The following is a 24,387-nucleotide window of genomic DNA, read 5'->3' on the forward strand; positions in this document are numbered from 1 at the left end:
GAAAATAGTTCTAAAGTCTAAGATGTGGGTCTTGGCATCAGGCATTCCTAGGAAACCCAGGTCCTGAAACATTCAGAAGGCAGCAGTCCCCCCAGGGTTCGTGCACGGTTGTCACAGAGATCCCGTTCATTTCCACGGACACGCTGATCAGAGGCCCTGATGGGCAGGAGAGAGGACGGAACAGCAACCGCAGCTGCAGTTTCCAAGAACCAGACGTTTCAGCAACAAGAAGGAGCGGGCGCACGGCTCCCTGACACCGCCCATCCGCCTTCAGCCACGCCCTGAGCCCCAGGAAGCTGGCTACTGTTTAACACAGGACTACTTCAGGAATAAGCATGCAGGGTTCCAAACTCAACTGTGGAAAGCAACCGTTCCGATCAAACCGCCTCAACGTGTGATCACAGAGGGGCCAGTGCGAGCAGCCACAACAGCTGTCACCGACCAGTCTCCCGTTCAGGGTCCTGAAGGTGAAAGCTGCTCAGTCGTGTCTGCCCCTCTGCAACCCCATGGACTATGCAGTCCGTGGGGGTCTCCAGGCCAGAATACTGGAGTGGGTGAGCTGCTCCCTTCTCCAGGGGATCTTCCCAACCCAGGGATCGAACCCAGGTCTCTCACACTGCAGTCCTGTAAGGCCTATGAGCACCTTGGGGTATGACTCCTGAGACGGAGCTGCTTTTAAAAATAGAGAAAAATTCAGGAAAAACAAGTGGCGCAGCAGTTTGAGACTGTCTGCCTAAAAACGGCCACACAGAACAGTTCCTGTTTCGTAACTTCACGTATATTATCAGAGGCGGAAAAACAGACTCAGAGCAATGAATCCAAGTCCACCCAACCGCACTGAGGAGCCAAAACGGTCCGCAAACAAGGCCGTGCTCATCGTGCGGGCACAGGAGACGGGGCAGAGGGGCCTGCGGGCCCGAGCCTGGCAGCGCTGGACGCGCTCGGGGCCCCACACGACGGAGCGCAGCGTGCAGAGCAGCCGCCCCACGGGCTCCGCACGTACCTGCGAGTGCAGCTTCCTGTGGAGCTCTGAGAACAGCGCCGCGTCCGCCTCTCGTCTCTGCCGGGTCACTGCAAGGCCGGAGAGGAGCGTGTTAGTGACACACAGCGAGCTCCTACGACACTCTCCCCACAGCCACAGGTAACTGGCCTCTGCAGGGGCTCCTGAGCTGAAGAGTCAGAACCACCAGTCACTCCATTCCATGAATTTCATCAAGTCATCAAAACACTGATATTTGTAAAACATGAACACAATCAGGCTGGAATCAAAGAATTCCCGTGAACATTAGCTGAAGTAACAGAATCTCTGAAAACCCCATCAATTTCCTTCCTGAAAACAGACCCTCAGGACCCCCTCGACAGCACGGCTGCCCGGCCTCTAACTCTGAAGACAGACCATCTTTAGCTGCTCCCAGCGCGTGTAACATGCCCACCAGGGGCCTGGATCTGTGCACTGCAAAGCAAACAGTCTGTGAACACACCCAGCCCTGGGGTCCTCACTAGTGATCCAAAAGGTGCTAAGCATCAGAGACCAAGAAGGCGCTACAATGGCCTCAGGTTCAGTTTTACAGACAAGAAGGGAAAGTACGGGTTTACAGCAGGACAGACGACCTACCACCCCCACCTCAATACACCTACATGCTAGAACACCCCAAGAACTGAACCACCTCAGTCCTGCACGGCTCACCAAGCCCCCGCCAGGCCCAGTCGCTCATGAGCCAGGGCCTCACCCCACCCCCAGCTGCCACAGCACCCAGCTCTGAAACAGGACATCCACGCAGACGCCAGCCAATATTATTATAGTTAAGAACGCAACAGCCGGGGCGGGTAGAGACCGTGCCATGGGAGCCTCCTCCTAGGAGGCATCGCTACCGCCTGCAACAGCCAGGCCCGCAGGGAGGACGCACTGGCCAAGGCTGCGTCCCGGGCGGCGGGGACCCGCTCCTGAGGCCCGGGAGCTATCAGGAAAGGGGGCCTGGCGACCAGAGAGGATGACCCTCTGAGCAGGATGGGAACAGCTCTCACAGGGGGTCCCGGTGCTCAAAGCCTCTCCGAGAACACACAGGCAGAGACCCATTCCTAACCAGGCGCTAACACACGGACAGCTTTCTTCTCTAAGGCGACAAGGTGTAGGAGAGCTTCGGTACCATCTCAGAAAACGCTCAACAGGAAGTTGCAAAGCACTGGAATCCTGGATGGCGACAATCAACAGACGCAGCACTCAACTCACACAGCTGTTTAACTGCCAAGATAACATGCTAGGCTACCTGCTCAAAAGGCGCGTAGGATTAAAACCGTGAATCGCAAGAGAGGCAGCACGTGATACCAAGTCTTCTCATCTTCCTCACATTCTTATCCCAAGCTGTGCTGTTGAAACAGTATTTAAAACCACCCCCTCCCCTGTTCCAGTGAAAGAACTGAGCCGTCCCTGCGTCACCGTGCGCGCACAGAGCTACAGTGACAGAGACACGGACCTGGGCGCACGTGCACTCTCAGGCTCTGACAAGGCTGACAACGCAGCGCGAGGTGACGCTGAAGGAAAATACGTACGCTCCTTCTTGATTTTCTCAGCTACCAGAAATTCATCTCTTTCCACAGTTGGGGCGAAGTTGCTGCCAATGACGCGCACGGCATACTGGAACTGCTGGGCCACGTCGGCTGGAAGGTAAGCAGAGGGTGCGAGTTACGGCCAATCAGGCTCGGCGGTGATCGCCTGACGCTCCCGCTTCCTCAAGACAGCGCGCTGGGCAGCCACCTCCCACCTGCCCCAGGTCCTACCGGAGCGGACCGAAGGGCCACAGGGCAACAGGATGAAGGACAAAAAGGAGTGTTTTATGGGCAAAGACAGCGGCGGGCCACCAAGCCTGGAAGCTCTCGGAGCCAGAAAACCAACTGGACAGATAATCCTAAGGAGCAGGCAGAGTCCCAGCCACACCACAGTACCTGCGGAGCAGGGGTCACTCACACACACATACATTCACACACACCACGGTACCTGCGGAGCAGGGCTTACTCACACGTGTGTGCACACACACACACACACCCCACAGTACCTGCGGAGCAGGGCTTACACACGCACACATACACACACACACCACGGTACTCAGGGCTTACTCACGTGTGCGCGCACACACATACACACACCAGGAGTGGCCACAAGCTGCCAACAGGGGCAGTAACTTTTGACCACATGTGCCATTCCAGATAAAGAGGGCGGCTTAAACACAGACGCGTGTCGCCACGCCCTTCAGAAGCCCCACTAAACTTAGGAAAAGGGAGATTGAAGGCATAAGGCTACGAGAGCAAAGGAAACCAGGCGGATCAGTAAACCCTGCTGTTGGCCGAGTCTCACTGTCGGTTGGACCCGGGAGGGGAGGCGGGAGCGGGGGAGCTGGAGGACGACGGAAGGAGCAGCGGGCACTGCAGACAGGCTCGCTCTCCCCGGCTGGCACCCGGCCGTCGCAGCAGGCTCGCTGCGTTCTCTGTGGCTGACCCAGCGGGTACAGCGGCACGGCAGTGCTGAGGCATCCCGGCTGTCACACGAGCACGGATCTACGACACGCGGGGCGAGAGGGCCTGGCCACCGCCGCCTTGGCTCATTTGCTCTCTCCCTCACCTGCTGACCCGGCTTCTCCCAGCACGTCCCTCCACGACCACGCCACAGCCTCCGGCCTGTCGCAGCATCCTGAGGAGCAGGCGCCTGCTCCTCCTGCCCCTGGAGCGAACGCCCCCCCAGGCACGGTGGTCTGAGCAGAGCCCGGCTCACAGCACCAGCGAGGACCCGCTCAGGCCCACTGAGATCCTTGACCTCCCCCAGCTCCCAGACCGCTGCCCCGCTCCCCACAGCAGTGCGCACGCACACACACACACACACAGCGTCTTCCTCGGACACGGGCACGCACAACGCTGGTACTGACACGGTGAGACACGTGGAGGGAAGAGCCCAAGAGAGGAACACGGAGTGCTCCCGTGGGCTCACGGGGCTCGAGGGGGATCTCCTTCCTCATGCTGCTCCACACGCAAACATTTTCCTACACAAGAATACTTTAATTTTATAAATATTAAAAGGGTCACTGAAATCACATATTTAAAAGGAGAGCTGTGTACCTATTTTAGTTAAAAATTATTTTTAGACTGCCAGGATCCTGAGCTCTGCAAACAACAGTCCATTAACAGCATGCTCAGGGACGTCAGACAAAAATCCCCAGTCTAAGAGTTTTACAAGCGTCTGAATTTTCTCCGGCCACAAATCCAGGCCTCCTCGGTGCCAGAAGCACACCCTCATCTCCACACCCTCTCCACGTGTCCATGAGTCTCTCATGTCCCTCCCACCTCCGCAGCCACGCTGCAGTTTCCGTCTGTCCGCCAGCCACACTTCCAGTCTGTCTTTCCTGCTAATGATAAAATACTTGGAAAATCCATCAGCTTTTTCTTAAACCAATCCCCAGCCCAGATGCAGGTCAGAATGCCTGTGTGCCAGACACCACGGTCTCAGCAGACAGGGCGCACGGACTCACTCAGAGCCAGCGCCACACTGAGAGGGTTTGCGGTGGAAAGGCCACCGGCGGACACGGGGAGGCCACCCCTCCGCCACTGTCTGGCCACCAGCTCCTCTCCCCAGAGCAGCAGCGGTGCATCAGCTTCTCAGGGGTCACAGGCCACTCTGACCACACAGCCAGCTGAAAAGCAACACTCAAAAACAAAACCAAAACACTGCTCTAGGTTGGTGGTTCTCAAGCTTCCCGATCTTAAGTCCCCTTTACACATCTAAGACTGAGGCCCCTGGGAGTTTTTCTTTATGGGGTCACATCTATCTATACTGTATTAGAAATGTAAACCAAGACTATTTAAATACTAATTCCTTTAAAATAACAACGAGCCCATTAAGTACAATTTTCAAGTGAAGACTAAACCTTTAAAAAGTAACATACCCATTAATCAACACTTAGTGAACATTTTAATAATATATGACAAGTTTTAATGTATATCTAATAGACATTCATTTCCCCAAGAGTAAGACTATTCTTTATTTGGAACTTCATCGAGAGCTCTTCACCATCTTCAAAAATCACAAAACCCACAGCAACACCACTTGCGGCCCATCCCTGCCCGCACGGGGGCTCCCGCGACCCTCACACAGGGCTTCCAGGCCAGGTCATCGTCCGGCCACACTGTGCAGGGGACTGTAGCCCCACCTAAGCATTTGCACGAAACACTCAACCTAACAAACTCCCGCGCGTCTCCTTAATCTCCGACTAGAACCAGGGCTACAAAGTAAGGAAAGGAATGTTGCCTCTGGCAGAGGTGAAGCGAGTAACGTCAAGGACAATGTTTCCAAAGACAGAAATACTACCCAAAGATGTCATAATAAGTAAAATGTTTTCCAGGGGAGGCTCAGGGGTGCTGAGACGTCCCCTGTCACTGGCTGGCACTGGGTGTTTCCAGCAAACCCACAAGTGTTACAAGCAGGAAAAGGTGGGCAATAATGGTTACACTAACTTTATAAAAACATCAAGCACCATTAGAGCTCAGGGCTTGGTTTCTGAAGGTCTGCTGAGTACAACTACAAATTTTTAAAAATACTTTATGAAAAAGGAATTCATATGAAGCTCACATAAAAAGTAACAAGCGTCTACAGCTTTAATTTCATAGTCTTAGAAAAGCAATAAATCATAAAAGCATAAGGCCAGTTGTTTGTAACGTCACTAGAAAATGAAGTAGTTAATCAAATGTTCTAGTTAGTGAACAAACAGAACACCCACTAATGAAATTCCTTTAAAATCTCAAACACTGTAAAGGCAGCAATTAGCACTGCTTCTTTCCTCATAAGGCAGAAGAAAGCAGAACAAGGGACGCTATGAAAGACACAAATTCTTCAGGGAACAGAAGCACAATTTGGAAACGTGAATACAATTGTTTGGCAATCCTAGTTGTCCAGAACAGGGGAAAGAGAGCATCATTTTAGTGACTTTTACATTTTATTATGAGAGGATCTCATAAGTTATTTACTTTTTTTTCCTTGTAATTTTGTAGAAATGTAACTGACATATATCACTCTGTAAGTTTAAGGTGTACAGGAGCCTATTTACTCTTAATTTAGACAAAATTCTAAATGAGAGGGTGGTGCACAACTTTCTGAAAAGAAGTTTTTCAGCCTCCTAGAATGGGTGAAGCTAAGTCAATCGACAGGATCCTCAGATGTTAAAAAAAAAAAGTATTCTGAGAAACGCGATGGGCACTGTGAACGTCTTCAGAGAGTCCAGCTGTGACCGCGGTAACTCAGGACCGTGCGGCTTCACTCGAGGACAACTGAGGGCCCGCTGCTTTAAAGCAAACCCCAATGAAACACGCCTGAGTCCTGACCACCAAGTTCAGTTCCCTGGCGTCTACGGGTATCCTCAGGTCTGGAAGATCCGGATGTCAAATCAGAAAGGCAACTCGGAGCGCGGGAAGCGCTGGAGGCACACGACGAAGACAGCCAGGCCCCCCACCCGCCTCGAGACCTTGGCTCCGGGGTGCCGGGGACCCCGCTGTCTGCACTCGGGTCTGCGTTCCCTCCACAGCCCCCTGCCCCGCGCGCTTTTTCCGCAGACACGCCACTGCTCAACCCTGAGAGCGCGCTGATTCTGCCGGCTCCCCCGCGCGGTCAGCAGCAAGCAGGAGGCCCTGTCTCCCGCTTTGCGCCAGCGGCACCTCGCGCAGAGCCTGCAGGCGGGGGAAGCCCAGGCTTCTCAGAGGACCCGAGCGGACACTGGAGCGAGACCCGCGAGGAGCCAGGGCCACTTCACGGGCTGAACCGAAACAGCCATCTTTCGCCAGGCAGGCTGCGCGGGAGCACAGGCGCCGGCCCCCCGCCTCTGGGAAGCTCCAAGTCTCCCTGCAAAACCCGCAGGCTCTTGCCCGCACCGTGGTGCCCGGGGGACGCCCGCAGGCTCTTGCCCGCACCGTGGTGCCCGGGGGACGCCCGCAGGCTCTTGCCCGCACCGTGGTGCCCGGGGGACGCCCGCAGGCTCTTGCCCGCACCGTGGTGCCCGGGGGAAACCCGCAGGCTCTTGCCCGCACCGTGGTGCCCGGGGGGCGACAACGCCGCCTCCAGCGCCCGCAGCGCCCTCGCAAGGCCGCCGCGCCGCCCCCTGCCGCCGCGCGCGCCGAGACGACGGGCAGCGACGCCCCGCGGGCCCGGGCCCGCTCCTCGCCCGCGTCCCCGGGCCCGCTCCTCGCCCGCGGCCGCCGTGACTCAGCCCGGCCCGGCCCCTCCCGCGGCCGCCCCGACCCTGAGGGCCCGGGGGCGCCTGGCAGCCGCCCGCAGCGCCGCTACCTTCGCTCCTGCCCAGGATCCGGCAGCACAGGCTCTGCAGCAGGACGTTGGGCGACTTCTGGTCCGGGGTGGCCATCCTCGCCCGGGGCTGCCCGCGCCGGCCCCGCGGGCTCCCGGCTCCCCCACCGGCTAAGGCCCCGCGGGCAGCGCCGGCAAGAAGGCCGCCATTTTAACGGAACCCGCCGAAACGCGCGCCCCTCCCACAATGCCCCGCTTCTTCCGGGCGCGCGGGGCCGCGGGGGCGCAGGCCTCAGAGTTCCCCCCGAGCACTGCGGCCACGGCAGAAGGGTTCCGGCCCCAGGCGTGGCAGCCGCTCACGCCCACGGCGCCCAGCCGCGCCCGGCAGAGGGCCTGAGCCTGCAGGGAGCGCTGCGCGCCCGGGAGCGCCTTCACGGGGCTCGCCGATTTTACAAGGGCGTGGGCTCCGCTTTCATTTGGGGTGGAAGAAGCCCGCTTATGGAAGCACGAGGGTGTTAGGATCGTCTGCACTGGCGGAGCATCCGCACCTGCCCCAGTGGCTCGTTATGTTTCGGTCGCTCAGTCGTGTCGGCCCTGCGACCCATGGGCCGCAGCACGCCAGGCCCCGCGTCCACCGCCAGCCCCCGGAGCTTGACCCCTGTCCGTTGAGTCGTGATGCCATCCGACCACCTCAGCCTCTGTCGTCCCCTTCTCCTCCTGCCTTCAATCTTTCCCAGCGTCAGGGGCCTTTCAAATGGGTCAGTTCTTCGCATCGGGCGGTCAGAGTATCGCAGCTTCGGCATCAGTCCTTTCTGGCGCCTCCCCACCCCAGCTGAGGCTCCAACACTTTGAGTCAGACAAGACTTAGCTATTGAACAACAACAGCAACGCCCTCAGCCCCAGACAACTAATCACACAGCAGTGGGAGACGGGGCGGGCCTTTGGACCACCGAAAAGGCTTATATGACCGTGTGGCTTCTCGGGACAGAGACCTGCAGATGACAAGACATGGGGGGTTTCAGCAGCCACGGTGATGGGGGTGGACTGCTGCGGTGATGGCTGCAGAGAGACCGCGTGCTGTGGACTGTGCTGCGGAAAGCTGGGGCCCTTGCATTTCTAGCTAGAGGCGCAGGTGTGGACAGAACCAGAGAGCCCAGTAACAGCCGGAGAAGAAGTCTCTTATTCTGTACCTGCAGAGTCATCAGAACTGAGGACCAGACTCGGATCCTGATTGTTTGAGTTGTAAATTATGATGTGAGTTGAATACACAGGCCTACCGAGTCTCTCCTATTAAGGATGGCTTGCTAATTAAGAAGAAGTGGACCCTGAGATTTGGGGTGGAGATGTTTGAGTAAAACGTGAAAACCCAAACAGCCTGAACCTTCCTCAACACAGCAGGATCCCGTCCCCGTGTGTGTGCAGAGTCTGGCCTTTCCTCGATTTGCTAAAGAACCAGGATGGCTCTTCTCAGTGGCAAATAAAGCAGAATTCAAAATGACTCGAATTATCCAGAAGAAGGGATGAAAGAGTGGACAAACAAAAACCATAGAGGAAAACAGAAAGCAGACTTTCGGAACTGTTCATAAATCCAGCCTGCCCACAGTAATGGCTGCAGCAAGCGTGATGGATGAAACATGCTGTCAGAAGGCCGAGGTCGGCAGAATGAGCGAAGGGAAAGAGCAGGGCTTAATCACAGGTCACGTGAGGACCGATTTAATACAGAGATGTGCATTCAGCTCAGCTCAGTGCAGTCGCTCAGTCCTGTCCGACTCTCGGCGACCCCATGAATCGCAGCACGCCAGGCCTCCCTGTCCATCACCAACTCCCGGAGTTCACTCAGACTCACGTCCATCGAGTCCGTGATGCCATCCAGCCGTCTCATCCTCTGTCGTCCCCTTCTCCTCCCGCCCCCAATCCCTCCCATCATTAGGGTCTTTTCCAATGAGTCAACTCTTCGCATGAGGTGGCCAAAGTACTGGAGTTTCAGCTTTAGCATCATTCCTTCCAAAGAAATCCCAGGGCTGATCTCCTTCAGAATGGACTGGTTGGATCTCCTTGCAGTCCAAGGGACTCTCGAGAGTCTTCTCCAACACCACAGTTCAAAAGCATCAATTCTTCGGCACTCAGCCTTCTTCGCAGTCCAACTCTCACATGCATACATGACCACTGGAAAACCGTAGCCTTGACTAGACAGACCTTAGTCGGCAAAGTAATGTCTCTGCTTTTGAATATGCTGTCTAGGTTGGTCATAACTTTTCTTTCAAGGGGTAAGCGTCTTTTAATTTCATGGCTGCAGTCACGTACATTGGTTGGCAGTAAATGAGCAGAGAAAAGATATACCATGGGAACAGCGAGTGTAGCGAGGCTGGAGTGGTCACATTAACGTCAGGTAGAATACACTTGGAGACAAGGAGTGTCCGAGACAGAGCGGGGCGTCTCGTGCTGCCGAAAGGGCCAGTTCGTTGGGAAGACGCACCCGTGACTGCGTGTGTGCCTGAGGACAGGCCCGCAGAATACGTGGGGCCAGTGGGACTTACAGACGTGACGGGTGAGGATGTAAGTACCTCATTTCCACCAAAATTTTTTTAAAAGTGTGAAACTGGATGAAATTGCCCAAATGAACCAAGACATGGCACATGGGATCAACCAGAGATGGACCACAAATTGGCAAGCACTCGCTCCTGAAGAAGCGATGTCTCTAGGGAGACACGTGCACCCGTGGTCTCACCAGGGCTGTTCCAGGCCCACCGCACAACGGGAGCCGGGAGAGTGTGTGCCCCCGTGCAGGGCGGCTGCAGACCGTCAGCTGAGGTCCCAGAAAGGGCAGGCTCCGGCGAAAAGCCGTGGCTCGCCAGGTGAGCTGACAGCGTGGCACTGCAGCCCAAGCTAAGCCCAGAGTTGGGCGCCCACTTGGTGCAAGTGGCAGCCCCACCAGGATCTTTATGCTGTGAGCATGGGTTTCATGTCACCTTGACTGGGCCGTGGTGCCCAGACATGTGGTCAGACACTGTTCTAGGTGTTTCTGAGAGAGCGTTTGGGGGATGAGATTTACATGGAAATAGTGGCCTTTGAGGAAATGGTGTGAGTGGGCCACACCTGATCAGTTGAAGGCCGGAGTAGAACAAAAGTCTGACCCTCCTCAAGAAGGTGGGAGTCTGCCAGCAGGCGGCCTTCAGACTCAAGCTGCAGCACCAACTCTTCTCTGGTTCCCCAGCCTGCAGCCCACCCTGCAGACTGTGGACTCACCAGCCCCACACTCATGCGAGCCAGTCCCTTGGAATAACTCAAGCTCTTTCCCTCGCTCTAGACAGATGATACAGTAGAATATAGAACAGTAAAAAAACAAATCATCGATTAAAAATAGGAAAGAAAAGTGAACACAGAACAGGAGGAATGAGAAAACGTTTCAAGACGGTATGTTGAAGCCAGAATTGGTCACAAATGGCTTAGACATAAATGCGCTAAGTCCGCAGAGGCGAGGCACAGTCCTAACCGCAGCTCGCGAAGGCTGCAGTGCATCTGGGCGTCTCCCTGCCGCTGTGACCTCGGTCGGCTGCCCTTGGCAGCGTTGGTTGCTTCTCTCTTTCTTGCTCTTTGGGAGGCCGTCACCGTGCAGCCCGGCTGCAGGGAGGAGGGCGCTGTGGTCCCCTCCCCTCGGCATGGAATATTCACGCAGATTCTTTAAATTTCTTCTGCGTGCAGATTAGTTTATTCGCCCGCACTTGTTCGTTCATTCAACGACGCGCTTCCATCGCTATGCACTTGTGGGTGCTCGTCATCACCCATCTTCCTGCTCAGACGGTTCCAGCCTTGGCCCCGGGAGCCCTCTCAGGCGACTGCTGTGGCCCTGTGACATTCCCACGTGGCTGTGAGTTCTTAAAAAATAACAAGTAGACAGTGGGTTTTAGTGTCCTTTTGGACTTAGAGAAAACTGAGTAGATGGCACAGAAGCACTCACGCCCCCCTCCGCCCGGGCACACAGTCTCCCCTGTTACGAACCTTCTTAATTTGGTCGTTTGGGGCTGTGCCGGACCCTTGTTGCTCAGCGTGGGCTCCTCTCTCGTTGCGGCGGATGGCGCCGCTCCTCACTGCAGGGCCTTCCCTTGCCGCGGAGCACAGGCTCCAGGGGCAAAGACCTCAGCGGCTACAGCACACGGGCGTGGCAGGCGGGCTCCAGAGCAGGGCTGCCACAGTGCTTGCCACACGATGGCTTGGTCCTTCCAAGGCGTGTGGCGTCTTCCCAGACCGTGGATCGAGCCCACTTCCCCCGCATTGGCAGGTGGATTCTTATCCCCTGCACCGTCAATAAGCCCTACTACCCTCGTTAGGGCGGTGTACGATTAATGGAGCAACGTGGACACGTTATTGCTAACTGAAGTCCAAAGTCTATGTTAGCCCAGTGCTTCGGGGTGATGGATGTTGCGAGAAGACGGTGGATTCCGTGGCCATAAGCCGCTGTGTTTCTCCCTTCATCTGAGGCTGAGTCCCATGGGAGACAGTTTCCACGCCTGGCTTCTCACCTTCCCTTCATCGCCATGTGACAAGGTGCTTGCTCTTCCTTCCCCTTGACCCGGGCCAGATTTAAAATTCTCTCATTTCCTATCTTCCACGTCACATTTGACATGGTTGGAAAAACGCATTGAAGCCACCTCCAAGGAAAGCTTTGTGATTCCCGAGCTTTTGGTACCCAACTCCATCATTATAAAGATTGTTAGTGACTGACTGACTGCAACAAGTGAACAGGCTTTCAAATTCCAGTGAACTTTTCAATTAATATTCACTCTTCTTTTTCGAGACCATAATGATCTGCTGTTCTGACATCAGATCAACAGAGAGAAACTCCAATTAAGCTTTGAAGACACACGTATCTCAGGAACTTGTCATCCAGCCCTTGTGAGTCAACGGATAAATCACTTTAGAAGTCAAGAAGCCTTTTGAGCCACTGTCCATTCTGTTTTCTTGTTTTGTGAGTGTGTTATGCTTCTTCTCACACGTCGAAAGAATTGGCCTCGGTTTTCAAAGGCTGACACCTGACACCTTTGCTGTACACACCACCAGGCCTGAGTCCTAACTTTCCTTCTCAGCCCAGCTTGGGAAGCAGAAACCCTCCACCCACCCTGTTTTCCAGCATAGTTTTTGCCTGCGTTCTTTGATCTTCTTTCTCTGTATTTACAGTGTTTGAAGCATATCACGTTTTTTTAATATGGTGTTCAACTGGAATGTTGCTTCTTTGATTTTAAACATAGTTTAAATTAATTTTAAAACACTTGTAAAAGAAAATAAATGACTTTTCATAACAGGGATGCTGCTGCTGCTGCTGCTGCTGCTGCTGCTAAGGCACTTCAGTCGTGTCCGACTCTGTGTGACCCCATAGACGGCAGCCCACCAGGCTCCCCCGTCCCTGGGATTCTCCAGGCAAGAACACTGGAGTGGGTTGCCATTTCCTTCTCCAATGCATGAAAGTGAAAGGTGAAAGTGAAGTTGTTCAGTCGTGTCTGACTCTTCGCGACCCCAGAACTGCAGCCCACCAGGCTCCTCCATAGATGGGATTTTCCAGGCAAGAGTACTGGAGTGGGGTGCCATTGCCTTCTCCAAATAGGGATGAAACATCCTTATTTGGATGCAAAATTCCATCCTGCCCTCATCTCTACCCATTTGACCATGCGTTTACCAACGTGAACATCCCAGTTCATTCCCATCTGGTCAACTGTTCACTCTGTTGTCTGGGGGAGACTGGGGATACGTTGATTCTGTTGGTAGAAGGTTTGAACAACTTTTTCAAGATTCCCCAAGTCTAAGAAGAGCCATTGTGAGACGTGAGGAAGGTGGAGGTGTGCAGTGGAGAGGCTGTCCTCGGAGCTGGGGCCACGCCTGCAGGGTCTGGCCTGAGGTCGGCATGGGGCGCTGGCCACTGGTCTTTGAGACCTGGAACCTGCCTCCAGGGTTGGGGACTGGACACGCCTCTCGGGCCAGGTCGAAGGCGACGGTGCGCCCGGCACGTCCCTCCTTGCCCTCCGCCCTATTCCATCGCCCCAGGCACCGTCAGTAGGCTTGACTTAGGGGAGAGATGGGCTCCAGGCTGGATTCCCATCCGCAGTTGTTGGGGCACCAGGTGGACTTCAGGCTGGATACTTAGAGCTATCAGCATTTTCTGAGTCAAGAGGTGGGTGGGCTCCAGCTGAAGCATTTACAATCAGCCTCCTGCTTGCCCTCCGGAGCGGACGTGACGACAGAAATAGGGCAGAGGCCAGCGCCTGTCTTTCGTGAGCACGTTAAGGTGGCCGTCACGGCAAGGACAAAGAGGGCAAAACCCTGTGTGAGTGAGGGCTCAAGGGCCTCCGCTCCGCCCTTTTTGGGACAAAAGAGACCCTACGCACCTGCAGAAAGGCTCCTTGTGGGTCAGAGGTCAAGGGCCAATGCCAGGCCGTGATGAGTCTTGCTCTCCCAGAAGCCTTCACTTTGAGATCCGTCTTGGCTGAGGCGGGTGTGCTCACCCAGGGTGGGTCCCCGGGTAGGTCCGGTGTGGGAGAAGAAACCAGTAATTGGCTGAAGGGAGACCTGACCAACCTGAGCGGCCTGGCCGCCCCTCCTCTGCGCCCTCCCCCCTGGGCGCCTGTCCGCGCGCCTTCTCTCTGGGCGCGTCTCTGCCCCGCGTCCGTCTCGGCCGAACACAGCGCTGCTGCGTGCGCGGCCCCACGGGCTCTTGAAGAGAATTTATTTATTTATTTATTCTCTCCAAGAATAAACTCTGAACCTGCATGTACAGTTTCTTCCTCCGCAATAAATGCCTTTTTCACCGGGGCAAAGATCCACGGAGAAACGCTTCTAGCCTGTTTCCTTTACTGGTCTGGTGGCTACGATTCGTGGTTCCCTTCCAGGCTTCCCACATTCAGTTCCCGGGCAGGGAGTTAAGATCTGGCTTCACCACTGGTCACGGCATCCCAGGCTAAATCAGGCTGATAAACCCAAGCTGAATCTGCCACAGGCCCAGGCTGGCCCCAGTGTCCCAGAGCCTGTGACGCTTCTGGGACCCAGGCTGCCTCCGTCTACTCAGGACCCCCAGGGCCCTCTGCAGGGACCGCTGGGTTACGGTGCCCACCAGCCCAGCACAGCGTTGCCAGGGTTGTGATGGGCCCCGCGACCTGCTCTCTGTGTCCAGCACGGAGTAGCCCCTTGCCGATCTCCACAAGCCCCGTCCCGTTCCCCTCATTGCCCCCCGAAGCCATGAGTCCCTCTGCCGAGGTCTCAGCCAGGGGTGGACCCAGGGTTCACATCTGGGTGGCAGGACCCAAGGGCAGTCCGTTTCAACCCATCGTGAAGACACTCCTGAGCGCTGATACCTCTTGGAGCAGCTCCCGGGTCTTCAGCCCTTCAGTCCTGAGGAGTCCGAGGAAAGCTGCAAAGGAGAAATGTGATCAAGGGTTTGGAAAAAAGAAGTTAGTTTTCCGGATGATTAGAGCGCTTGGCCCCCTTTTGCGGAACAAACGCTGAGCCCAAATCAACAATGGGAGCCAGGGGGCCTCCGTGGGCCCCAGAGCCTCCGGCTGCAAGCCTTCCAGGAGCCGTCGTGGCCGCTGGGGTCTCCCAGGCAGTTTGAATAGATTCTTTCTCCCGGGCTGGGGTTTTGTGCTCCGGGCTTGATTTGAAGCACACGAAACGACTGGATGGCTCACTCATTTCTATAAATACCTATCCTGCGTTACCTTGGCAGCAGCAGAATTCAGCTCATCTCTGCAGAGTGGAGAACAGCATTTGCTCTTGGTCATAACAGTCCATCTACTGTCCTCCCAAGACAATGGGACAGACCCAGGACCCACTGTGCACAACCCGGCCGCTTGTTCTTTTTACGTAAAGTCGGCTCGAGGGTATTTTTAAAGATACAGCTGGGATACACAGGGTAAGTCTATACAACATGAGGCACAGAATCAAAGCGTCTTACACGCTAACACTTCCGTTTGCACAAACCACACACCCGCACAGTCCCTCCCCAGCGCCCACATTTGGAGTATAATGTAAATATGAGAGTGCCGTGAGGCTATTCCCAAGGCAAGGACTGCAGTCTGAAGCCTCCCTGTGTGCAGACTCAGTTTACAGTTTAGAAGTTGCAGACGTGACGCGACGTCGGAAGCCCACTGCATTTCGATAAAAGGCTATTTTCCCTATAAAAGCAACTGACTTGACTGAAGCGCAGGAAGAGCCCCGAGGCCAGAGGCAGGCTGTCGGGCGCCTCCGCTCCTGACGAGGGCTGCTGGTTTCATTTCTTGCCCACTTTCTGATCTGAAAAGCAAAAATGGAGGTGTTTTATGAATTTGGGGTTCTTGTTGAAAGAACCGAGCGGACCACACCTCGTCCACTCTGACCTCTGACCTTGGCACCCCAGCGTCCCTCACCAGCCGTCACAGAAGCACTTCCCGAGAGGGCTGCGCCATCTGCAGCGCCCACGGCTGCCTTTGGGCTGTAAGGGGCTGCTTCAGAGCTTCCTTCTCCTCAAACTAGGCACGTCTTTGCTCTTTGTGGGTAATTCAGCTACCACTTCTCTATGTCTGGTAGATTGGCTTGGCTTGGCTTTGAAACTTAGAAGCCATTAACAGTTCAGGAGAGGGCTTCCCTGGTGCCTCAGTGGTAAAGAATCCGCCTGCCAACGCACGGGACACAGGTGTGATCCCTGGTCCCGGAAGGTCCCACGTGCCACAGGACACCTAAGCTGTGAGCCGCAACTGCTGAAGCCCGAAGCCCGAGTGCCTGGAGCCTGTGACCTGCGACAGGAGAATCCGCAGAAAGAAAGGCCTGCCCGCCGCAGCTGGGGGCAGGGGGCAGGCTGTGGGTGCACGAGCGCTTCCCCCCTGCTCGCCAGGACCGGGGAGCGCCCGCGTGCAGCAGTGACGACCCGTGCGGCCATAAGCAAGCGCGCCAAGGGCCCTTGGAAGGAAAAGAATCCAGTGTAGCAGTCCCACACGCGAGCAGCACCCACGTGTCCTTTTCACCTGTGTGTACAGATGGGGGATGAAGGTCACGTGTGCATGAAGGGGGTGGGCGGGGGGCGGGGGGCGGGGGGGAAGAGACTGACCTCGCTCCCCTCACAGCCAGACTGTCGGCCCGCTGACTCTGCTCCAAGCCGACCCTCAGCTCTTTATCGTGAGGCCGTCCACGTCTCTGATCAGATCACTGTTTCTCCCTGGGCTCTCAGAGCAAGCTCCCAGACACAACATCACTGCCGAAGCTCTATTTCCGGAACTCCAAACAGCATTTTAGCCGTAACCCGATAGGATTTCTCATTTTCCTGGGAGAAAACAATCCAATCAATGCCAAATGCTTTGTTCTAATTTCTGCTAGGTCCTATTAGGTTTCACCCCATTTTCCTTGGTCTTGGCATATTGTGGCCTCTCATTCTCAACTGAAGCTTTCATTTTGTATTTTCAGAGTTTTCTTTTGTCATCTTTTTAGTTGGGGAAATGGTCTCCATATATTAACTTACAAAATCGTTCTTATTTCAGTGGCAATATATACATATGCTTATTTTAAAGTAGACTTTTTTCTGCCCCCCAAATAGCAAATGTACATGGAAAAAATGAGAAGCCACAAAAGTACCTGAAGGCTAAAAATCAGGCATAATTGTGCCCGTAGGGACAGCCCCCATTAGTCTTTTCTTTTTTTGAGATTTTTTAACGTGGACATTTTTTAAGCCTTTACTGAATCTGTTGCAATATTGCCTCTGTTTTCTGTTTCGGCTGTTTGGCTGTGAGACGTGCGGGATCTCAGCTCCCCGACCAGAGATCGAACCTGAGCCCTCGGCGTCGGAAGGCGCAGTCCTCACCGCTGGGCCGCCGGGCCGTCCTCCCCCAGCAAACGTGTTTTGCACGTTAATGTCTTAGCATCTGCACACCCAGCCCCCCTCTGGCCCTGCATGGCCACGGAGCAGTGTGTAAGGACGTGCCACAGTTCACGTGACGAACCTTCCTCTCCCCCATCTTAGAAGCCCCGTTGCTTTCAAACGCTTTGTTTTTATACGTAAAGAACATTAACGCCAGTGAAGTCAGCCTTGGACCCAAACCGCCGGCTGAAGGCCGTTTGGAAAGCCGTGAGTTCAGAGGAGACCCAGACGCTGAGTCTTCGTCAGAGCCCTGTCCCTGGGGATGGCGTTCTCTTAGCCCGTCTCCTGAGCAGGCGGGGTGTCGGGCCGCCTCCACTTCCCAGGCCGGCCAGGCAGCGCCATGGGGCGGGGGGGGCAGGGTGTGGGTGCACGAGTGCTTCCCCCCCACGCCGTGGGCCACCCACGGGTCACCGCAAAGGCTCGGCCGCGCTGGAACCGTGGCTTCCTGGCCAGGACGGTGGAGACAGGCGCCTGCGGAGGGGAGCAGAGCTGGATGCCGCCCAGGCTGAGCTCTGGCCAGTGACCCTGAGCACCTGCGTCAGTTACACCTGTGCCGCCGACCAGGCGTCGGAGATGAGACAGCTCTCCTCACCAGGCCTCCCTGATGAGGATTGTGTGACCTCAGCTACGGAAATAGGGAGCCTGCGGCTCAGAGAAGCTGAGGGTTTTACCTAAGCTGGCACAGTGCCAAGCGGTCAAGCAGACTCTGGGATCCATGTCTCTTGCAGGCAAGCTTCTTTCTGCTCTCAACACACTACCTAAGAGTAACTGAAAGAAGCCTAAGTTACTACCCGGAATGCAAGGTTTAAATCTCTATTGGTGAGTGATGGCCTATAAGAGGCATTGCTTCCCAGGGGGCCCTAGTGGTGAAGAACCTGCCTGCCAGCGCAGAAAACACGAGGCGCGGGGCCGGTCCCGGAGCCCGGAAGATCCCCTGGAGGAGGAGGTGGCCGCCCACTCCAGTACTCTTGCCTGGAGAATCCCAGGGACAGAGCAGCCTGGTGGACAACAGTCCGTGAGCGAGCGGGTGAGTGAGTAAAATCACTCAGTCATGTCTGACTCTTTGGGACCCCGTGGTCTGTCCATAGACCTCTCCAGGCAGGAGTACTGGGGTGGGCTGCCATTCCCTTCTCCAGGGGCTCCTCCCCACCCGGGGACTGAACTTGGGTCTCCTGCATTGCAGGCGGATTCTTTGCCATCTGAACTACAGCCCCTGGGTCTGCAAACAATCAGACGCAGCTGAACACACAGACATGAAGTATATTAATACTGCTTATTTTAACACTTCATTTAAGAATTAGGTGATACAAACTTACAAAACGTATTGCATATAAAACCTTATTAAAGACAGAAACTTACTAAATATGAAATTGTGTATTGAAACATCCTGCAGGGCCTCCCTGGCGGCCCAGTGGTTAAGCCTCAACACTTCTCTGCTGTGACCCAGGTTCAGTCCCTGGTCAGGGCACGACGATCCCACAGGCAGAAGAGAATTCTTTGCCAGTTGGCGTGCACCGTGTCAGAGTTTCTGTCTCCGTATGCTTTTGCTATTTTTTCCTGCCAGTGAGTGCTCTTTGCTTTCCAAAAGTCCCCGGTGGGCTGTGTGGAAATTTCAGGTTCTTTGGTCCTGGGAAATCATGTGGAATTCTTGCTGCAGGACAGAGAGTAGAAACATTTTTGAAGGAAGCATTCACTACGTGGGATGCAGAAATCTGACAGGATCACTAGATGGAGAAAATGTAGTTTGGTTCAGAATTTTCTCAACGCTTCCCTCCATTCCGCAAACCCTCAGAGGACCAGCGAGGAATCCCCTGTGTCATTACAGCGCCAGGCCACCAGCGCCTCCTAGAGGCCCGAGGAGGGCTGCAGCCGGATAATCAGGAGAGCGAGCCAGGCGATGGGGGTCGCTGCGGGCGGTCTCCGTGAGCCGGCCTGGTGCTGCCCTCTGGTGTTCAGAGGGGTGAATTGCCACCGTGAGACCTGGGATTGCAACTTGATCCAATCAACCGGCTTTAGAGAAAAAAACCTCAATTCAATTCAGTTCAGCGGCTCAGTCATGTCCGACTCTGCGACCCCATGAAATGCAGCACGCCAGGCCTCCCTGTCCATCACCAACTCCTGGAGTTCACTCAGACTCACGTCCTTCGAGTCAGTGATGCCATCCAGCCATCTCATCCTCTGTCGTCCCCTTCTCCTTCTGCCCCCAATCCCTCCCAGCATCAGAGTCTTTTCCAATGAGTCAACTCTTTGCATGAGGTGGCCAAAGTACTGGAGTTTCAGCTTTAGCATCATTCCTTGCCGGGGGCCAGCGTGAGGAATTCCGCCCATGGCAAAGGTCATGAGGAACGAGGCTTGGCATACGCAAAGGCGTGATCAAGCCTCAGGAAACCCCCTGTTCCCGAGCATCTACCCCAAAACCAGAGTCTGTTTCATGCTCTCTCCTACACCTCTGACTTTACGGGGGCTCTCCCCCATAACCGTTTCTCTTGGAGAAGGAGTAAACGTGCAGCTCCAAGGCGATAAAAATTCCTGGGCGTGACAAGAGTGTTTCAGCTTAGGGACTCCTCTGAAGGTTATCTAGCCCACCTGTATAGGTTCGTCCGGCCACATGTGATTGTCTACAGCCTCCCAACCTGAGAGGCACGAGATGTTTTAGACTTACTAAAGGCGAATTCTTTTGGGGAGTTAGAAATTATTAGTATAGTGGGTTGGTTAGGAATTATATTGGTGAAGGGTTCTTCATTTGTTGTGTCAATAATTGCTGCTAATTCCCTGCTCTGGGTGGGACAAGGATGTCTCAGGTCAGACCTCTCTGCTGACAGACTAGCTTCTGTGACAGGATTATCCATACTCCTGCCACATGATTGTTTACTACCTCTCAACCATAAACAGCACAGAGTTTTGGAGTATTTTGAGAGTCTTAATTAGCATAGGACTTTTTCTTCTTGTTGAGTCAATGATTGCCGCCAGGCCTCCATATCCTTAGGCACTTGGGAATATATTAATCAATGTATTTGGAGTATAGCAAAGGAAATATAGTAGTTTTTGATGTTAGCAATACTAGACTTTTTGAGTTAATGGATTTTCTCTTTTGTAATAGATCACTGTACTTATATATCACTGTGTCCTTGCTGTGTAAGAATGTAACTTTATCATATCTTAAGACTAAATAGATCTTAAGGGGAGCATTGGTGAAAGGATTTTCATTTGTTGGGTTGATGTTTGCTGCTAAATCTCCATGTTCCCTACTCTTATAATGAATATAACTAGCATATAGGAAGAAATAAGTATTAACCTTTAAGCATATAGGAGAAATAAGTATTAACCTTTAAGACTAATCCTGTTAACCTTGGGTTAAATAAATTCCTTTCTTGATTGTAACTCACTACACCCTCACCCTATAGGAATGCAACTTTATTTGGAGGGTGGTGCCTGGTTTAAGAAAAAACACCCTTGGAAAAAATAAGTTTTTTGGTTATCAGAAAGAAAGGATCATAAAATGTCAGCAGGTCTCACTCATGGCCAGAAGATGATGTAATATTCCTAAGACCTTTTTTTTTATACATTTATGTGAAGCACCTGATTTTGATAAAGGTCAGGACTGCTGACCCCCGCGTGACTCTGTATTCATCCCTATGTGTAACAAAAGGTATATAAGCAAACCCCAAAATAAAGAAATCGGATCAGTTTCCGGAAAGACTGGTTCCCCCATGTCGCTTCTTTCTTGCTCCCGTTTTTCTGGCTGAATTCCCATCTGGAGCATGGATGCTATTCCACGTAGTCCAAGTTATTCAGCCTCCTTTTCTCCACTAATCTTCCTACAACACTATCCATTTCTAATCTCTCTATATCTGTGATTAAATATGTATTTTTCCAAAGACGCCGACTCCGTCCCCCCACCTTCGAATCACCCTGGATCCACCGGGGCTGGACCCCGGCAATTCCTTCCAAAGAACACCCAGGACTCATCTCCTTTAGAATGGACTGGTTGGATCTCCTTGCAGTCCAAGGGACTCAAGAATCTTCTCTACCACCACAGTTTCAAAAGCTTCAATTCTTCAGCGCTCAGCTTTCTTCACAGTCCAACTCTCATATCCATACATGACCACTGGAAAAACCATAGCCTTGACTAGACGGCCCTTTGTTGGCAAAGTAATGTCTCTGCTTTTCAACATGCTATCAAGGTTGGTCATAACTTTTCTTCCAAGGAGTAAGCGTCTTTTAATTTCATGGCTGTAGTCACTATCTGCGGTGATTTTGGAGCCCCAAAAATAAAGTCTGACACTGTTTCCACTGTTTCCCCATCTATTTCACATGAAGTGATGGGCCAGATGCCATGATCTTCGTTTTCTGAACGTTGAGCTTTAAGCCAACTTTTTCACTCTCCTCTTTCACTTTCATCAAGAGGCTTTTTAGCTCCTCTTCACTTTCTGCCATAAGGGTGGGGTTATCTGCATATCTGAGGTTATTGATATTTCTCCCAGCAATCTTGATTCCAGCTTGTGCTTCTTCCAGCCCAGCGTTTCTCATGATGGACTCTGCATAGAAGTTAAATAAGCAGGGTGACAATATACAGCCTTGATGTACTCCTTTTCGTATTTGGAACGAGTCTGTTGTTCCATGTCCAGTTCTAACTGTTGCTTCCTACCCTGCATACAGATTTCTCAAGAGGCAGGGCAGGTGGTCTGGTATTCCCATCTCTTTCAGAATTTTCCACAGTTTATTGTGATCCACGCAGCCAAAGGCTTTGGCATAGTCAATAAAGCAGAAATACATGCTTTTTCTGGAACGCTCTTGCTTTTTCGATGATCCAGCGGATGTTGGCAATTTGATCTCTGGTTCCTCTGCCTTTTCTAAAACCAGCTTGAACAGCTGGAAGTTCACGGTTCATGTATTGCTGAAGCCTGGCTTGAAGAATTTTGAGCATTACTTTACTAGCGTGTGTGATGAGTGCAATTGTGCGGTAGTTTGAGCATTCGTTGGCATTGCCTTTCTTTGGGATTGGAATGAAAACTGACCTTTTCCAGTCCTGTGGCCACTGCTGAGTTTTCCAAACTTGCTGGCATATTGAGTGCAGCACTTTCACAGCATCGTCTTTCCGGATTTGAAACAGCTCAACTGGAATTCCATCACCTCCACTAGCTTTGTTCGTGGTGATGCTTTCTAAGGCCCACTTGACTTCACATTCCAGGATGTCTGGCTCTAGGTGAGTGATCACATCACCTTGATTATCTGGGTCGTGAAGATCTTTTTTGTACAGTTCTGTGTATCCTTGCCACCTCTTCTTAATATCTTCTGCTTCTGTTGGGTCCATACCATTTCTGTCCTTTATCGAGCCCATCTTTGCATGAAATGTTCCCTTGGTATCTCTAATTTTCTTGTAGAGATCTCTAGTCTTTCCCATTCTGTTGTTTTCCTCTATTTCTTTGCATTGATCGCTGAAGAAGGCTTTCTTATCTCTTCTGCTATTCTTTGGAACTCTGCATTCGGATGCTTATATCTTTCCTTTTCTCCTTTGCTTTTCGCCTCTCTTCTTTTCACAGCTATTTGTAAGGCCTCCCCAGACAGCCATTTTGCTTTTTTGCATTTCTTTTCCATGGGGATGGTCTTGATCCCTGTCTCCTGTACAATGTCATGAACCTCATTCCATAGTTCATCAGGCACTCTATCTATCAGATCTAGGCCCTTAAATCTATTTCTCACTTCCACTGTATAATCATAAGGGATTTGATTTAGGTCATACCTGAATGGTCTAGTGGTTTTCCCTACTTTCTTCAATTTAAGTCTGAATTTGGCAATAAGGAGTTCATGATCTGAGCCACAGTCAGCTCCCAGTCTTGTTTTTGTATAGAGCTTCTCCATCTTTGGCTACAAAGAACATAATCAGTCTGACTTTGGTGTTGACCATCTGGTGATGTCCATGTGTAGAGTCTTCTCTTGTGTTGTTAGAAGAGGGTGTTTGCTATGACCAGTGCATTTTCTTGGCAAAACTCTATTAGTCTTTGCCCTGCTTCATTCCGCATTCCAAGGCCAAATTTGCCTGTTACTCCAGGTGTTTCTTGACTTCCTACTTTTGCATTCCAGTCCCTATAACGAAAAGGACATCTTTTTTGAGTGTTAGTTCTGAAAGGTCTTGTAGGTCTTCATAGAACCGTTCAACTTGAGCCTCTTCAGCGTTACTGGTTGGGGCATAGACTTAGATTACTGTGATACTGAATGGTTTGCCTTGGAAACGAACAGAGATCATTCTGTCGATTTTGAGATTGCATCCAAGTACTGCATTTTGGACTCTTTTGCTGACCATGATGGCTACCCCATTTCTTCTGAGGGATTCCTGCCCACAGTAGTAGATGTAATGGTCATCTGAGTTAAATTCACCCATTCCAGTCCATTTTAGTTCACTGATTCCCAGAATGTCGACGTTCACTCTTGCCATCTCCTGTTTGACCGCTTCCAATTTGCCTTGATTCATGGACCTGACATTCCAGGTTCCTATGCAATATTGCTCTTTACAGCATCGGATCTTGCTTCTATCACCAGTCACATCCACGGCTGGGTATTGTTTTTGCTTTGGCTCCATCCCTTCATTCTTTCTGGAGTTATTTCTCCAGTGATCTCCGGTAGCATATTGGGCCCCTACTGACCTGGGGAGTTCCTCTTTCGGTATCCTATCATTTTGCCTTTTCATGCTGTTCATGGGGTTCTCAAGGCAAGAACACTGAAGTGGCTTGCCATTCCCTTGTAGCAGACGTCACATCCTTCCGTTTTCTATCTGGCCCGCAGTCCCTGCCTTACTGCAGAGAGCTAATTTGTAGTGTGTGAAATCAGGAGTGTGTTTTTGCTGTGTCAAATGAATTGAATGCTATCTTCAGAAATGGTGTTGGAAGAGTCTGCCTCATCTTCAGAACGCTTCTGAGACTGTTTCACCCTGCCGTCAGTAAGAGGAAGGAGGAGACAGCGGAGGGCACCGAGGCTTCACCAGGAAGGCGGGGCTCAGTGCCTGCTAGTGGACGTACGACTCCGAGCAGCTTCCTCGTTCCAACTTCAATTTTCTGATTTTTAAAATAGAATGAACATATTCAGCTTGCCAAACTTTGAGAGGATTCAAGAAGTTAATGTTTGAAAAAATACCTGATAAACTTTTGAAAATTAAGAGTTTATATAATAGGTTATGGGATGCCTACTAGTAGATTTCACTATTTGAATTTTTCAAGATCACATTAAAAGGAACAGCAGAGAT

General features: G+C 52.7%; 1 protein-coding gene and 1 long non-coding RNA gene across 3 annotated transcripts in view; both read right to left on the reverse strand.

The window, feature by feature from the left end:
• Positions 1 to 7,509, reverse strand: part of TUBGCP3 (tubulin gamma complex component 3) — a 33,068-nt gene extending 25,559 nt beyond the window's left edge. For both annotated transcript variants that reach the window (XM_042255077.2, XM_027973798.3), the window contains exons 1-3: positions 7,319 to 7,509; positions 2,551 to 2,658; positions 1,004 to 1,071 (exon numbers count right to left, since the gene is read on the reverse strand). In XM_042255077.2, coding sequence (XP_042111011.1) covers positions 1,004 to 1,071; positions 2,551 to 2,658; positions 7,319 to 7,394 — 252 coding nt within the window. In that variant the 5' untranslated portion in view covers positions 7,395 to 7,509. The remainder of the gene's footprint in view (positions 1 to 1,003; positions 1,072 to 2,550; positions 2,659 to 7,318) is intronic.
• Positions 7,510 to 8,754: 1,245 nt separating this feature from the next.
• LOC121820475 (uncharacterized) lies at positions 8,755 to 16,431 on the reverse strand. The gene is made up of 3 exons (XR_006061038.2): positions 16,344 to 16,431; positions 15,453 to 15,553; positions 8,755 to 14,672 (listed from the first exon to the last, which is right to left on the reverse strand). It is a non-coding gene; the product is annotated as an uncharacterized LOC121820475 (long non-coding RNA).
• Between the last annotated feature and the right edge of the window lie 7,956 nt (positions 16,432 to 24,387).

This window comes from Ovis aries, chromosome 10 (genome assembly GCF_016772045.2).
Source record: "Ovis aries strain OAR_USU_Benz2616 breed Rambouillet chromosome 10, ARS-UI_Ramb_v3.0, whole genome shotgun sequence".
Classification (NCBI taxonomy): Eukaryota; Metazoa; Chordata; class Mammalia; order Artiodactyla; family Bovidae; genus Ovis; species Ovis aries.